The sequence below is a fragment of the Biomphalaria glabrata genome, chromosome 16 (genome assembly GCF_947242115.1).
Source record: "Biomphalaria glabrata chromosome 16, xgBioGlab47.1, whole genome shotgun sequence".
NCBI lineage: Eukaryota > Metazoa > Mollusca > Gastropoda > Planorbidae > Biomphalaria > Biomphalaria glabrata.
The window spans coordinates 12,663,959-12,681,191 of record NC_074726.1 but is presented as its reverse complement, the minus strand read 5'-3'; the positions used below and the strand labels follow the sequence as shown (position 1 = coordinate 12,681,191).

At 33.8% G+C, this 17,233-nt stretch overlaps 1 protein-coding gene and 1 long non-coding RNA gene across 8 annotated transcripts in view; one reads left to right on the top strand and one right to left on the bottom strand.

The window, feature by feature from the left end:
* The window catches only part of LOC106070898 (uncharacterized), a 104,080-nt gene that overhangs the window by 37,551 nt on the left and 49,296 nt on the right, over positions 1-17,233 (bottom strand). For 5 of the 7 annotated variants that reach the window (XM_013230883.2, XM_056013548.1, XM_056013549.1 and 2 more), the window contains exons 19-24: positions 15,688-15,711; positions 13,091-13,705; positions 12,291-12,476; positions 10,867-11,066; positions 10,296-10,433; positions 9,230-9,401 (exon numbers count right to left, since the gene is read on the bottom strand). In XM_013230883.2, the coding sequence (XP_013086337.2) occupies positions 9,230-9,401; positions 10,296-10,433; positions 10,867-11,066; positions 12,291-12,476; positions 13,091-13,705; positions 15,688-15,711 (1,335 nt within the window). The remainder of the gene's footprint in view (positions 1-9,229; positions 9,402-10,295; positions 10,434-10,866; positions 11,067-12,290; positions 12,477-13,090; positions 13,706-15,687; positions 15,712-17,233) is intronic. The other 2 variants (XM_056013546.1, XM_056013547.1) reach the window with 2 other exon arrangements.
* LOC106070899 (uncharacterized) lies at positions 6,567-16,394 on the top strand. Its single transcript, XR_008775238.1, has 4 exons — positions 6,567-6,817; positions 8,828-8,891; positions 15,104-15,232; positions 15,530-16,394. It is a non-coding gene; the product is annotated as an uncharacterized LOC106070899 (long non-coding RNA).

Here is a 17,233-nt window from a genome sequence, read left to right as displayed (position 1 = left end):
TGACTAAAGCCTCGTACTTCTAGAAAATATCAACTATTTGACTAAAGCCTCGTACTTCTAGAAAATATCAAACTATTTGACTAAAGCCTCGTACTTCTAGAAAATATCAACTATTTGACTAAAGCCTCGTACTTCTAGAAAATATCAACTATTTGACTAAAGCCTCGTACTTCTAGAAAATATCAACTATTTGACTAAAGCCTCGTACTTCTAGAAAATATCAACTATTTGACTAAAGCCTCGTACTTCTAGAAAATATCAACTATTTGACTAAAGCCTCGTACTTCTAGAAAATATCAACTATTTGACTAAAGCCTCGTACTTCTAGAAAATATCAACTATTTGACTAAAGCCTCGTACTTCTAGAAAATATCAACTATTTGACTAAAGCCTCGTACTTCTTCAACTATTTGACTGATGCAAAAAGTCGTACAGCTAATTGTAACAGAATGTTTTGATTTCACCGTCCATCTGGCCAATAATGGCTTTAAGTTATAGAAACCACGCTGATATGGTGTGAGCCTGATCACATGAAGGGTCTTTGACAGAGAATCTGTGCACATTTCTTATTCCTTATGCTAGAACAAATTCTTACAAGTGCTCCTTTTTCCCTAGCGCCATTGGAAAATGGAATGGGTTGCCTGAATCAGCCAGGAAAGCCAACGACTAGGCAGAGTTAAAGTCATTGGTTAACATGCATGGCTAGATTGACACATGAAATGCGTAGTAGCCTACGTAATTATCTTCTATAACATTTCGATATCAGTAATATGTAAGAAACAGATGTACCAGTAAGATATGAAACTAACTGATGGTCAATTTTTTTTTCTGGTTAGCTTTAGAACAAATATTACTTTATAAAATCATGAACTATCAAAGCATCCAAGACTACTATGATAGGTCAACAAACAGTGGCATTATTTAAATCATGTTTTTATTTCCCTTCCATTGACTTTGAATAATGGTTACAAGAAGGCAGATATTGCACTATAAAAAAAAGGAGGGGGGGGGGGTCATTGTCTTCTCATTAAAGCCTATTTTATGGGGCCACTTTTGACATTATCAAATGGGCCACCAGTTAGCTGCCTGGAAAGTTAAGATAATCTCTACTACAGACTATTCTCTAAACATACTGCATGCAGGTGGAGAACAGATAAATGAAACTCACCCAAAAGAACGAACAAGAGAAGCCAAACCAGGGCACAGCCCGGCTTCAGGCGGGATGGTAATCCAGGCATTGTTATAACATAACTTGATAGATTAGATCCGTGGAATTATATATCTCTTAGAACGTGAGTGTATCTATGTGGTCGCTAGAGTGTAACAAGGAATTATCTTGCACTATAACACATTGGTACATATAAGTAAGGCCAACAACTCTAGAAGCAAACAGACACACAAAACAGACAGACGTAAATAAAATTTGGGAAAAGAAAGGGGGAGGGGGAAAACGTACTCACGACATCAGGAAATACAACTCTTTTAACAGTGTAGGTACATTGGCGTGGATGTGTGTAATCAAACTAATTATTGCGTGAGTCAGCTCCTCCCTTGATGGGAGGCCGGCTTTTAACCATTAGGGATGTTAAGTGATTAACGCCCTTGTTTGCAAGACAGAAGCTAAATAACGAAAATCCAATTAAGAAATACTTCACGAGATTGTTTCTTCGAACTATTACAGAAGAATAGAAGCTTTAAGAATGGATCTTTATTTGGAAGCTGTATATTACCGATTAAACCTAAACCCACTAGATCTTTGACTCTATTCAGCTAGTATACGTGAGAACCAGTTCACAATAACAATATAAGCTGTTAATAACAATTTAGGCCGTATTCCACTGTTACTAATGTGTTATCAAAAGTTCCCGCAGTTGGATGGCCAACAGGTTGTATTCAGTGGCTACTTCATGGCAATGTAGATGCATACAAAGCAATGTTATAGGCCTAATTCTCATTTCAGTACAGAACAAGTACTTAGTTATGCAGTCAGTAGGTTACTAGACAAAAAAAAAGTAGCCTACACCTATATCTTCAGTACACGATTAGCTTTATAAAACGTGTACATCACAGATTAAAATTCTACGTAGAGGATATGTTTAGAATATTTTACAGCAAGTCTATTTACGCGAGATGCCAACTCGCTGAGATTACGAAATCTCTTGAACCACTAAACGAATTCACGTGAAATTTTGTACACATGTTCGTCTTATCTCTTAGATGCTAATTAAAAACGGTTTTGATATATTTATACTTTAATCGCGGAAATACACGAAAAAAAAAACCTGGGAAATAGGACTACCACTCACTATATCTTGAGAACCACCGAACAGAATCACACACAATTTTTTAAATAGTAGGCTCATAGGAAATAAATATAGCCGAAAAAGAGTAAACTTCGCTACTAAATGATTAAACAGCACGTTCCGTAACAAAACGTAACATCTATTATATAAATCGTAAAAACAACAATTAGGGGACAAGCATATATATTCTAAATCCACCAATGTAATACAATAAAACCTATAATCCGCCAATAAAGTAGATCAAACGTATAATCCATCAAGTCAACACTGGGTGAGCAGCTAACACTGACTCACTTCGGCTTCCTCATTCCAGAAAGGGAGTGGGGGGTGGTTGGGGAGGGAGGGCAGTGGTGGAGGCGTGTGTACGGTGGGAAAAAAAAGGGGAAGGTGGAACGGGTAGGGGTGAGCGCACACACGATCTAGGCCGTGTGTTTACCTACATTAAGTAGACAGGTGGAACTAAGGGTAGGTGGGGTGGGACCGGATGAGAATGGAATCATCGACCACCCCAATCCTTCCACGATTGTAATAAAAATATTTGTTCTAAATCTGGTTTCTGAATATTTTTTTTTATTCAACGTTGCACCACACAAAGTTCCTCAGTAGACGATCACTATTTTCCGAATCATTTAAAGGAGGCGCCAAACCACCACCACCACCACCACCAAAACTAAACGTAAAACTTGCTTCAGTTGTAGACATGACAAAGATTATAAAAGTGTTTTCCCAGAGATGACTGGAAAGGACCTGAAAGATGGAGTCTACACCTAATTAAATATTTAATTAAAGAAAGAGAGTATATTTCAATTATTAAAAAAAGGAGATATTTTAATTTACATAGTATTATCAAATATCTTATTATTTAGAGAGAAGAGAGAATTAATATATGTATATTTTAGTTATAAAGAGAATTTACAGTTACCGTTCATTGATATTATTATTAGCAATATGCTGCTAGCTCTCCCGACCCCCAACACTAAAGCGACCATCGCTAATGTTTTGAAACTCGAGCGAGAGTTCGCTACTTTAGCATAGACACCACTTCCAAACTTGGAGTCCTAAAAATAGCACCGGGATGCCAGCAACCTTCAAATAGCGGGTAAATAAAAAAAAAAGGAAAAAAAAAACTTAAAGTGGAGCAGAGGAAGGTGAGCACGTGACCTAAATAGCTCTCTTCCCCGCCCCCTTCCCCGTGCTTAGCACTTCTCCTGCTGGTGTCACTAAATGAGCACTTCGGATAAATAGCGTGAGTTCATTACCAGACAAGGTGCCCTCTGGTGACAGTACTTTTCAAACGAGAGTATAGTTATAGTGTGAAACATCAAACAAACTGTGAACAAAGTCGGTGGTATACTATAGAACTGAAGGACGGCTCATAGTAAACAAATAAACATAGTGCTATTACTCCAATGCATTCAACGTTCAATGCAAATATTTGTTCTAAATCTGGTTTCTGAATGTTTTTTAATTCGACGTTGCAGTATACACACTTGCTCAGTAGACGCTCAATATCTGAGCTACAAAAATTGAAGTTGAACGTTTTTTCCCACGAACCTGCCATCCTACCCCATGCCGTTATGTGAGGTAGGGGGGGGGGGGGAAAGCAGACAAGAAATAAAATAAAGTATTTGTCACCCCCAGACTATCGTCACAATGATCCCGGGTTTGAACCCCAGTCGTCCTGCACACATTTGGGCAAGAAAGTAGCCTAAACATCTTCATTTCTCGAGGAGCTTCTTAAGCTTCGAAGAGATGTGGATATTAAAAAAAATAAAGAAACAAAAATTGTCAGCTGTTAAAAGCTTTAACCAGTACGGTTGGTCAAGCAAGGGAACAAATAGACCTATTAATTCCTCCGAAGAGTTCAAAAGTTAGTAGACACACAATATGCTGACAAGAGGGCTGTCTCAAATGGGGGTGGGGGGGAGAACAGTTTAGTATCACATATACAAGATTGTGTATGTATACATATGTTTACTTTCACATATCAGCTCATAGAGTAGGCAGTGAATAGTCCCTAAAATAAAGAGAAATATGAAATACCGAGTAGCAAGCTAAATAAAAAACAAACAAACGCTTATCTTAGGGGAATAGCTCTACATGTACAGCCATATATCTCAATACTGTAAGCATTATTTCCCTTTTTTCGATATCAAACAAAATCAGTTAATTACAATTATTTAATTAATCATGTGGTTACTTTTTTAAATTATTGATTTATGTGTTATCTTCGACAATATATAAATGTGCGGGACGGGGTTTCAAGGCACTGCTAAGTAGTTATAAAAATGGGTAAAAAAAAAATAAGGAAAAGATTCCAGTGCAGGGGCGTATTGCGCACGATTGTGCGACCTTTTCCGACTTGTATTTCTAAATCTCTAACCCACATTGAAGTCCCCCACACCCCCCTTTCACCAAGGCGTCGCCATTGCTAGTGAGTGATAGATGTGTGATGGATGTGACTGAATGAAGTTTTAAAAATGAACTCCTAATACAAAAGGAACTCGTGTCGGCCTATTACTTTGGCATTTACGACAGAACACATGGAACGGACAAACAGCCCAGCTTGCAAGTTGGCAGGGCAACGTGTTGGCAGGGCAACGTGTTTGCAAGACGGTCTACAACAAAAGTAATAGGGGAAGAGAGAAAGAACACAAAATCTAAGTTACAGTTGAAAAACAAAAAGTGATACCGCTGGTTGAGTTGTTCTTTCGTTACATCTTATTGGGGTGGGGTGGTAAGGACGTTTTCTCTACTATTATTTTATAATAACAACTGGTCAATATAATGTTTCCAAGCGACTCCAAATATCATTTAGATTAATAATTAAAAACAATCGAACGTCTTCTGAATATAAAAATAGACATATGGTCTCTCTCTCTCTATATATAAATGGATTAGATAGATAGATAGATAGATAGATAGATAGATAGATAGATAGATAGATAGATAGATAGATAGATAGATAGATAGATAGATAGATAGATAGAAAGATCTGAATTCTTAGAACTACTATGGTTCAACTTATTTTTTTAACCATTAGAGAGAGAGAACTGGGTTGACTCAGAGGCGCCCAAAGATCTCGAAATGAAAAATCCCAGAGGACTTGAACTCAGGTTTGGAAGCTCTACCACTCAGCCACTGTGTCTCCACTTTTTCGTGTGCTTTTCGCGGCCCATTTTTTTTTTTGAAGATCATCCCTCCCTTCCCTCTCACTGGCATACATATACGTACATATATTAGACTAGATGTATACGGAAACACATATAACGAGCTAACTAATGGAGGTTTACTTTGACAGTTGAATATTACTTTTCCAATAGGCCTACTAAGTGTTATTGTATGTGATACTAAACCGCTGAACATGTAACAAAACTAAGAGAGCCTGCAAGCAATCAAGGGAAGTAAGAAAACACACCGGAGACCTAATGACCTTTACAGACCTAACAAAAAGGTAGGAACGTAAAACGTATATGGCCTATATATTTATTTATTGATACAGCAATTTTTTTTGTAAGTTCCGAGTACAACTTTTACAATCAATTATCAATATTCTAAAAAGGTTTGTCAAGGAAGGTTTCTTGTAGAACTCAAGAGATTAAAAAAATAATAATTAAACCCTTGATGAAGTAACACCAACTTAAAACGACTTCAAACAAAGATCAATGTCAATGGATATCATGAAAAAGTGCAAAAAAAAAAAGGTCCATCATGGTTAAAGCTATGAATCTGTTTTGTTTTACATGTTTCGGATGTTCCTTCAGAAGTGAAGATTATTGCATCATGATCAAAGCCTAAACCTCCCACAGGAAGGCAGAGTTTTAGCCCGGGACGAACGGTTCAAAGCACACAATAGTGAGTAGACTACTTACTATCTCTTTATGGTTGAGATTTAAAAAAAATGATTTTTTTTCTTTAGTTCACTAGTATAAATAAATTGTTTTTATTGTTGTTTTTATATTTAAATGTTAAGTAAATTAATTAAATGACACGCGCACACACTTACACAAACATGAGTTATGGAAATGAAACCAGGAAGTATGTTATAATTCAAACCACTCTGTATTAGTGTCATTAGTGATCCTATAAATGAGATAATTTTTTTTCTTTTCATTAACACTGTTACAAATTTAGGATTTCACAATTCTACAAATGACGTGATTGTTTTGGTTCAACACTCATGTTAGACCAAAAAAGCCTCAAACAAAACAGCTCAACGAAAAGACATGCCAATAAAAAAAAATTAAGGTTTTGAGATTTCAATGTTTTAGTTTTATTAATTTGTGAACTTTTCAAATGGTTCAACCAATCAGACATGGAAGATCTATTCCATATTGAGCCTCAATGATTAACAGAGACAAGGTAGATCTAGAAGGTAAATGCAATTCACAAATAATCAAGCAGGTGGCACTGCCAGAAAAAAACAAACATATGATGAAATTCACTTTTCCTGCCCAAATTACTCATGAAAGGTTTTTGAAGCTTTTCGTAATTGACCAAGCTATTTTCTACAGGTTGGTGCTTATAAATGCATGTCATTTTTTTTTTCACCAAATACACGTTCAACCCTAAATCCTATTATGCTTGTTGGAAAGTGATCGACTGACAATCAAGAAATGTTTTTAGAGTTCAGACAATTACTCTTCATTTAGGGCAGGCTGAAACAGTTTCATAGAAATAGAAAAGAAAGAAACTAAATGATGTATAGTGTTAGAAAGTAAACAAGTAAAATTCCCCTTTCAGACCTTGTGATCTATAGGGCAGATGATGTAAAGGTCATCTGTTTCTGTGCCCCACAGAACGAGGGTGTCATGTGGCCAGAACAACGGCCAATCACCTTTACTTTCCCCAACTAATGTCAGGTACCTATTAGAGAGAACTGGGTTTACTCAGAGGCGCCCAAAGATCCCAAATTGAAAAATCCCAGTCTTCTCCAGGATTTGAACTCAGGTTTGGAAGCCAAACGCTTTACCACTCAGCCACTGTGCCTCCAAGTGTGAGAAAGAAAGAAATTTAGATGATATATAGTGTTAGACCACACCCTAAAAAACACTCAAACACAAAGACATGTTACATGTGATCTAGAATGTACCTACAGACACAGATATACATTCAATTGAATAGCAATGCAAGAAATCAATTAGTTGTTGCAATGAAAAAACAAAACAAAAATTATGTCTACTACTTATTCACACTCTGGAAAAAGAAATTGTCAGAATCAGTTCAATTAAAGACATGCTAAACAACTCAAGTGTTCATTAATGAAAGGAAATGAAAAACACAATAAGACAATCAACTCAAAAAAATAAAATTAATTTCAGAAATGTACTATGTAATATCAAATCTTGTTGATGCAGTTCAGCCTACATTGACTAGACACCATGCATTTGCAACTCACCCAATTTTTAGTCAACTCTGAAATATGGTTTTGGTTGTTCATTGAATAGCACAGAACATATTAAGAGCAAAAATCTAAGACTTAAGATGATTATCTCAATGTCATAAGGTCCAGATATGGACTAGCTAGGTAAATAAATACTTTCATATTTAAAGTTGTTTCCCACACAACATAACAGGGCTACATTCTAAAGTAAAAATGAACTTATTCTTATATTGACTAAGTAAAAGTCATGAATTGTAGGCTTCACTGGGACTTTGCATGGTTCATAAAATGCAACAGAAGATAATGTTAAGGAGCTTCCTATTATAGTGATTTTAATTTTTCAACATTTCTATGTGGCTTCAAGCTATACAAATACAAGCCAACAACAGGAACAAATAGAGACCTATTTTTTAATCAGAAAGTAAGTTGATGTCTATAGAATGCAATCTGTGATGTTTTTAACTCATTAATTTCATTTAGAAGTGGTCAGAGCTCATTGTTATGTTCAACAGGTTAAAGGTCATAGGTCTACCTATTTATAAAAATTTGCCTTGTTCATGAATAAAATGGCATTTAAATTCTAAAAGAAAGCTTAGAGATTTATTCAACCCAAACTAATTTTTTTACACACTAATTTATTCATTTGAAATAGAGTGACAATTGAATATTTGACTTTGCTCAGTCAAAAGTGTAAAAGAACAGGTACTGGACATTAAGGTGACCATGCTTTAATGAGCCAAAATCTCAAAGGGTAGAATTAGATTTGAAGTGAGAATTATTAAGCACAAAGATTCATTGAGCACTCTTAAATCTCTATAAAAACAATTTGTGGTAGTCTGAGATATACGAATGCCAAATAAATTATTTTTTAGCTGCAAAAAAAAAAATTTCAATACATTTTATGAAAGCTTAATTCAGTAAAAAATGAAACTTACAACTGAGACCTTAGATTTGTGGATTACAATCTATTTCAGTCAGTTTGAGTTTTCAATAAAGCCATTTAAAATGTATTGAATAAAAAATACTTTTTCCCATTAACCTGAATTAAATTTTTTGCTAAAAAAAATTAGTTAACAAAATATTATTTTGATTTGCTTTCTTTTTAATTTGCTTTCAACAAAGTTTCTTTTTTAAATTAAAGAAAAAGAACAATCAGCTGCACTTGAGATTACCAGAAGTAAACATTGCATAAAGATAGAGTTCAGGTAAGGTATTCAAATTGTTAAGTCGAGCCATGCAGCACCAATGTAACAATTCCTCAGTTTTTATTTATTTATTTTTATTAATCTTTAATTGCTCTCCTTAAAGGCCTGGGTGTGAAATTTCTAAAAAGTGCATCTACAATTTAACATCTATGATACTTTGGCAAATTCAGGTCAAAGATATTTTAGAAATATTTTGAGAGCGGGTCCTATCAGAGCTTTACATTTTGTTTTCATAAATAAAGGTAAGATAGTTAAGTGCATCAAGGCTGCACAAAAACTTAAAAGAGAATTTAAAAAAAAGGCTATGATGATATCAAAAGTATGTCACATCTACTTACCACCTATTATATCAAAGGTTTTATCTGATGAATCAGGCCTGTAGGTGGTAGGGGGAGGTCGAGGAGGTTGATATGGTGGAAGCCTCAAGTAACCATCCTCTGGAAGGTAATCTCTGTAGGCAGTCCAAAATTCTATGCTGTCTACAGATCCCTGAACATGTGGACTTCTACCCTGTTTGTAAAAGAAAAAAAATTACATAAATAATTAACAAAAAAAAAAAAAGGCTTTGTTTGACCTGATTGATAAATCTCTTAGCTGCTAAACCAAAATTTGAAAGTTAAATTTCTTCATAGGAGGTGTGTTCCCATTGCCAGAATGTAGAAACTACCAGGAAAAGTGGTAGATTTCACCTTTTTGTGAAGCATGAAAATAAGCCAACTTGTTTGGTTTGTAGAGTAAAAAAAGTACAGTTCCCCTTTCAGACCTTGTGGTCTATGGGGCAGATGATGTAAAGCTCATCCGTTTCTGTGGCCCAGGGTTAACAAGAGTGTCATGTGGCCAGCACAACGACCAACTGCCTTTACTTTCCAACTAATGTCAAATACCCTGGGTGGATTCAGAGGGGCCCTAAAGATCCCAAAAGTACAAATCCCACTCTTCACCAGATTCGAACCTGGGACCCCAGATCGACAGCCAAGCGCTTTACCACTCAGCTACCACACCTCCGGTTTGTATAGTACTAAACAAGAAAAATTGGTAAAAATATTTCTTATTTCACAGATTTCTTGTTGTTGGTCTAGATCTATTACAAATTTAATTACAAGACTGATCCAAACTAATTAATACAATTACACTTCGTATATGCTTTGTTTTTTTAAAAAGTATTTTTATGTTTTTCTTGTTCCCCTTTACTCTAGGCAGTTATTGGCTCTAGCTATGCACTATGACAACAAGTTGAATTATTTTGTTCCTATCGGTTCTTTCTGAATATTTTAATGCTATATTATGAATTCATTGTAATGTCCTGAATAGTTTTTCAAGTGGTTTTACTACTGAAGGAACACTTGCTAGTTATAAATGATTGCTAAAAAAAACTGTCTACCAAATAGTCATAGAAATGTTTACCTCAAGGCTACGACCAAAGTAGGTCTTCCAATCTGTTGGCGGTTGGACCTGCTGGTCAGAACCATATCTCTGAGAGTCTACTTTCCTGCCATTGATGTACATCATCAGTCCTTCTTTTGGATGCCATGTTAGCTCCACCTAGTGGTGAATATAATGAATACAGTGGTGAAAATTGAATACATTTTGTTGTAAATATGGGATATATTTATAAATATATATATAGTGGTGGGCTCCCAGTGATGCCTTTTAGAACATTAAATAAATTATTACCATTCCAAGAAAATTCCTTAAACATCTTAAAAACAACATGAAACTAGATACATGTTAAAAGATAAAAATATTCTTCCAATACTCAGATAAAGATTCACCATCTTGTTTTTTATCTTGCTTAACAGATTTTCTTTTTACTTTGTATATATATTTTAAAATATTTAAAAGTAGGTGAATTATACAATTGTTAACATTTTCTCTTTCTATCATTAGGTTAATTAAGGTTTTATATCAAAATAATTAAAATTTGTAGTTTTCTGCTCATGTCAAAGTGCAAATTATGACAAGAAAAAATCCACACCCTCTGCCATTTTCCAGGTTCAATCTCCCGTGAATTGACTGTCCAAATTTGGGTGGGTGTCTGGAGCTGACCATAAAGTCTGTCATTCTGATAATAGATCTTCACTGGAAAGGAATCGAGGAAATAGGTGTTTTCTTTTAATTGATCTGGTCTGATCCCCAGCCTGATGGTTGCACCTTGATAGCAGCTGTTTAAATCACCTGCAAGATTTTATTATAGATTTTATTATAAATCAATTAAATTTTTTGAAAATACTGTATTAAAATGATTTTTACAATTTTGAGATGGCAGGACATAACTTAAGTTGCAAAACCAAAGTAAAAACTTGGGTCTTTATAAATGTTTGAATTCAGGAGATCATCAACTAAGTGCTCCACTACTGCAGCGTCATATATAAAACAGGGAATAGTCAAGTTGTTTCTTTATCCAAAATTTTAAGGGATAGTCATGTTGAAATCATTTTGTACAACTGACTTTATTTTTCATGCACTTTAGAGAAGGTTTCAGATATCACTGAAACAAAACAAAGCCTAATGAAATACTCAGAAAGACACAAAGATAGAGGCACTTTTCTTAATCCATACGCTATAACAAATCCAAACAAATGCTCCTTCTTCCCTAGTGCCATTAGAGAATAGAATGGGTTGCCTGAATCAGCCAGGAAAACCAACGACTTAGCAGAGTTTAAATCATTGATTAACATGTATGATTAGATTGACACATGAAATGCGTAAGACGTAATTAGCTTTTTTTTTAAATAAAGTCTGTATGCATAAGATAATATTACTAGCAATCATCAGTATCCCATTAGTTGAAGTGGTGGTCTCTTCACTGTATGTGGTGGTAACATAATAGGAATATGAAGAAATTCCTGCTTATGGCTGTGTCATCTAGAAAGTCCAGGAGTGGGTGTATACACTATATATATGGTAACACAAACCCAGTAATTCTCACATACAGGAATTTTCAGACAAGACTAGGGCTGAAGAACTTCCCATCCATGCCTGTTCATTGTGAGAAATCCTTTTCAGTGGTCAAAGGGATAATGATGATGCAGTGTTCCAATTCTCTAATTTATAATGCATCTTTGTTTTGTAAGGGGGGTCAAAAAAAGCTAAGCCTGTTTCTATGGCCAATGGCTTTATGAGACATGCATGACAGGGCAATAACTCATGTTGAGTGAGATAAGACAATGAAGAGCCCAATTTATCTTCCCTAACAGATCAAATAGATGAATGATGTGTGATTTTTGATATAGTAATTCTATGCAGGTCATGTTATAATTAAATTGAATTTAGATGCGAGAGTTAAAAAAACAATAATTAGAATTCCATAAATAAAAGTCTAAAAACCAAAGTCTCACAGTGACTATCTACTTCATGAGGTATCTCTAATTAATGAGCAACAACGTAAACAAAACTCACCTCCACAAGTGAAGTTGTTTCCGAGGTCCAAGTAGCTAGTTGTACCATAGAGATAAATGGCTTTACTTCCAGTACTACGACCTTGTTCAATACGATAATCTCCAAAAGCTCTAATCTCACGGTCCTTTAATCTGTAGTAATTGTTGCGGAAATCATCAAACACGATGTTTATAGGCACTGCTTGAACTAGAATGAGTTAAAAGTGACAAAAAAAAAGATTTATTTTCTTAACAAAAATTTTCTTATGTTACACTGTAAACATAGTTTGTAAACATTAAAGGATTATGGCATCAGTAACTTATTGCCAACAATTTTTATATGAATAGCTTAGATTAGTTTTTTTCCCAAATTAATAAATAAATTATTAATAAAAGTCATGCTTTAAAGTACTCCATTTAAAAGACAACATTTTGGTTGAATTAACAAAAATAACTCTATGAGTGTCTTGTCAGAACATTTCAAATAGGAATTAAATGTAGTAAGTAATGTAGCCTAAATTGTAAACATGTCAGTTTTGTAAGACATTACATTGCAAGCAATGTGCCTGATTCATCTTAATATAATGTATTACTACAACACTGGGTAAGCTATATCTAACATAAAGTCATTGTTTTCTGCATAGATTTTTAGTTTAGTGTATAGTTAACTTTACTGATTATGAACCAGTTTAGACACTCAGGCAGTGGGTTAAATTGAAATTAGTTAAACCATGCAACAGGACATAAGTCAGTTTTAGTTACAGCCCTTGGTAATCTGAAAAAAAGTAATTAAACATTTATTTATCTCTTATATTATCTTACCTTTATACTGTCCAGTGGCCCTCAGCTGTGTCAAGTCATCGTACCATACCTGAAGTTCATCTGCCATCATGTTGGTGGTCAGTCTATCACTAGATAGAGGACGACCTATATACACATGTTCTGAGAGAGGCTGGTCACGCTGTGGGGCATCAATGCCCCTTGTGTCCTCATCAGCTAGCTCATCATTCAGGTACATGGACAAACCTTTCTTAGGGTGCCAAGCCATTGTTAGCCTCTGCCACTCATCAGATCGAAGCCTGTTGCTTGAGGTGGTCCACCTTTTTGTTTTATCCTGGAATTCAGCCCTGAGCCTACCATTCTGGTAGCCTATGTTGTAAGTTGGAGCTGATATGAATGTGGTTCCTTCCCGTAGATCACGTGGATTTAGCCAGACAGACATAGTGAACCCATGAGAGCAGAGGTCAATGTTGCCAAAACATCTCTGGTAGTGCTCTCCCAAATCAACATACTGCCTCTGCCCAAGGAGACTTACAGCACTGCCCATTCTTCCGGAAGCAAGTTTGGCATCATTATAAAGGGTGACGAGGTATTTATTGTGAATCACACGAGATCCCTCAGACATATCGAATGAAAAGGACTCGTACCCAAGATTATCTGAGGAAGTAAAGTTTGAACCTAAAGTATATGAAACATGCAATATTTTAATTAAACTATTATTTTTTAACATAATTCTTTACTCCGTGTGATGCTTGGATAGCAACAGTGTCAACAAGATCATTTAATTTAATTTGTATTTGATATAAGATTAACATATGGGATGATGGTCTGTATATCAGCAGAATATTTTTTTTTAATCTCAAAAAGAAGTTTTTGTGTGGCACTTATGAAAAGGCAGCCACATGAAAACATTTTTCAGACTTCTAAATGAATGTATAGGTCATCACCTTGTTAAGTCTGAAAACGTAACAAATATTTTAAAATTAAAAGTATAATAAATTTATAACCATTTCCAAGAAGAAACATGAAATGTGTAGGACATAATTATCTTTTTGTTTTAAAGAAACATCTGTAATATATAAGATAAGAAACATTTTCTTTTTTTTTATTGAAGAAAAAAAAAAAAGCATAAAAATCACAAATCATACTTGTATAATGTTTTTTTTCTTCATGAGTTATAATTTTGAAAAAGACAATGGTTCAATCAAAGAGTTTTGTAGTAAATATATATGAAATTTCTAAATCTTTTATTGATAAATTAATATGAAATAAACTGAAGACCTGTGTAAAAAAAAAACATTCAAGAAGAACTATACACCTCACATACAATAGCTTTTTTTTTTTCTTTCTTTAAATCAGTCTCTAGGTTAAGAAATTAAAAGATTCAAACAAAGAAATATCTAAATCAACACAATTTAACTAAGGATGATATAAATAAAAAATGATAATTGGACAAATATATACATGAATTATTTGGCTGTCCTTAAAAACATCTCAGTACAATCAGAGTATGTTTTTATGTTACTATTTATAGTTCAGCAAAAATAGAAAAGAAAACATGTAGTAGGTAAAACACGTTTTTGTTTTGGTTTTGAAGGAAGAAGAGAATTAGAATAAACAAAAACGTCAGCACATTAAACAAATTGAAACTGAAACTATGAGAAGATAGGGTTGGAAACATCAACTTTTTAAATCTATGTGTGTGTGTTATTTTATAATGTTTAAACTAAAGATAAAAGTAATTTTTCAGTCTTCTGTCAAGGTTAGCAATCAGGGGGAACTTGAATAAATGATAAAATTATTAGTTTCTTTTTTATTTAGCTCAGTGAAAGCCAAACATTTTCACCTTTTAAACCTATAAGATAGAGGTGAGAACTATTTTGTTGCTGTTTTTAATTTTACATTATGTGTGTTCTCAATAAGGAAAGTTTATATTTTAAAAAGCAACATACTGGGTATTAATATAAAAAAAAAACACACCAAAAGCTACACATAAGATGCTAAAATGTAATTTGGATTGAAAAGAAGCTCTTTCTTTTTAAACAATTTCTTCAGCCACTGTTGTGACCAAAAGAAAAATCAATTGAACCAAAGTGCTGTTTGATTAAGACTTTTTTTTAAAGAGTCCTTCTTTGAGGTCATGGGACCCTTATTATTTTCTCAGATAACCTTCTATATAAACTGGTAAGTAATAAATATTTCACGAATTCTTTAATGAAAACTCTTGTTGAATAAGATTACATACTGGTCAAATTATTTGAATAATGGGTTGACAATCTTAGTATATTTGGATCAAAACATTGCCAAATTTTAATTTTACACAAAAAGTATAGGAATTAGCTTTTACTAAATCAAAAACAAAATTGTTACATATCAGACGTCGCAAAGTGGATTTTTCTAACTAATGGTGATTTAAAAAAAAAGAAAGATAAAAACATGCTTATCATCTATGTGTCTTCATATGAACATCTTTTATCACAGTTGCAGCATGCAAACAGTTACATGTAACCACAACAGCGAGAACAACCAAGACATGCACCACAAGCAACAACAACAGACTTCTGTTTGGTGTTAAATCATTTCAATGGGATGAAGCCAGATAAAAAAAAAAAAGACATATAAATATGAAATGATCTTACTTGTGTTTGAATAATTGTAATCCTCTGTGATGATCATGAATGATAAGTGACAAGAGATGAATGATTAATTTAATGGTAATACACAATACCAACATCACTATGGATATTACTCAACTCAATTACAATCATACACTATTCTAGACTCCTTTTGCTGCCCAGTGACTTAAGCATGATTGTAATAGCCAAGAATAAATACTACTGATGCAGTCTATTCAATATAGACTAAACATTGACGAGTATTGAGAATGAAAGTTATTAAAATAAGATTTGTTCAAAGAAATGACATTTTTCTCAAATTAAAAAGTCTGGTTTGTAACAGCCAACATACACTTTTTTTTTTTAATTTCTGTCTGAGCATGACAGGGACCTAGACATGGTAACATAAGAACTGACATTTGTAAGCCAAAGGCAGCATAAAGAGTCTATGCATATACAACTTTCTGATTGATGGTATGCACAGTGCTGATGAATTAGATTCATGCCTTTATAGGCCTAGTATTAAGACACATAGAATATGGTATATTTTAAAAATAATGAAACCTAAAAACTGCCACATTAGAGATAATAAAAAGTCATTGGACTATAAACACATTTTTGAAGTAGTGTCTGTATTATATAAGATAAGATAAAAACTTGCTTGAAATACAATGTCAGAATATAAACTATTAAATAGCAAAAGTCTTAAAAAGAATTTAATATCATTGACTAGGAGCTTGAAAGTTTTACAATTTTCATCTCTTGACTGTATTTTATTGACTCATTGTGAAATAAATGTAACAGTCTCTTCAATATTTCCTTGGGTAGTTGTATTATTATTGTAGAATTTTTTATTTTTTTTGGGGGGTTGATGGGGAATTAGCATAGCCATAAATATATATAAGGAAACTTATTGAACTAATGTAAGCATTTTAGCTAGTTTAGCCAAAATTATTTGTTGGAGACTAGTTTTACTATTGTGACTATAGACTAGTTTAGCCATAACAATTGGCAACTAGTTTAGCCATAATAAGTGGCAACTAGTGTACCCATAACAAGTGACAACTAGTTAACCTTTCTGACTGGTGATTAGTTTTGCTATTTTACTGCTTAAACTTGCATTTGAAATTACACTTTTTTCCACAGCCTTCTATTTATCCTTATTAGTTTTTATATAACTTTCTTATGTTCATTAGATAAAAACATATGTTTATTTCTTGTTTCAACTAACTTATTTATTGTGAAGTTTAATACTTGTAAAGATTCCTCTTGGAACAGACATTTTCTTGTTATCTTAGATGATGCGAAGGCTAAACAAGATGACTTATATTACAAAACTTTGTAGATAGATTACTTTCTAGTCTCTTAGTATGTCATAGGATAAAACCAGGTTTTAAATTATATAACCATTCAGACCATTAGGTCTGAGTTGCTAGGTTGTTGTGCATCCCAGCATAGTTTATTTTCAATGTCAAAATTACAATACCATACTTCTGTCATTGTCTAACGGTTGAAATGTGCCCATATAAAATCAGTCTTATGTCAATGGTACACTAATGTCATATGTCTT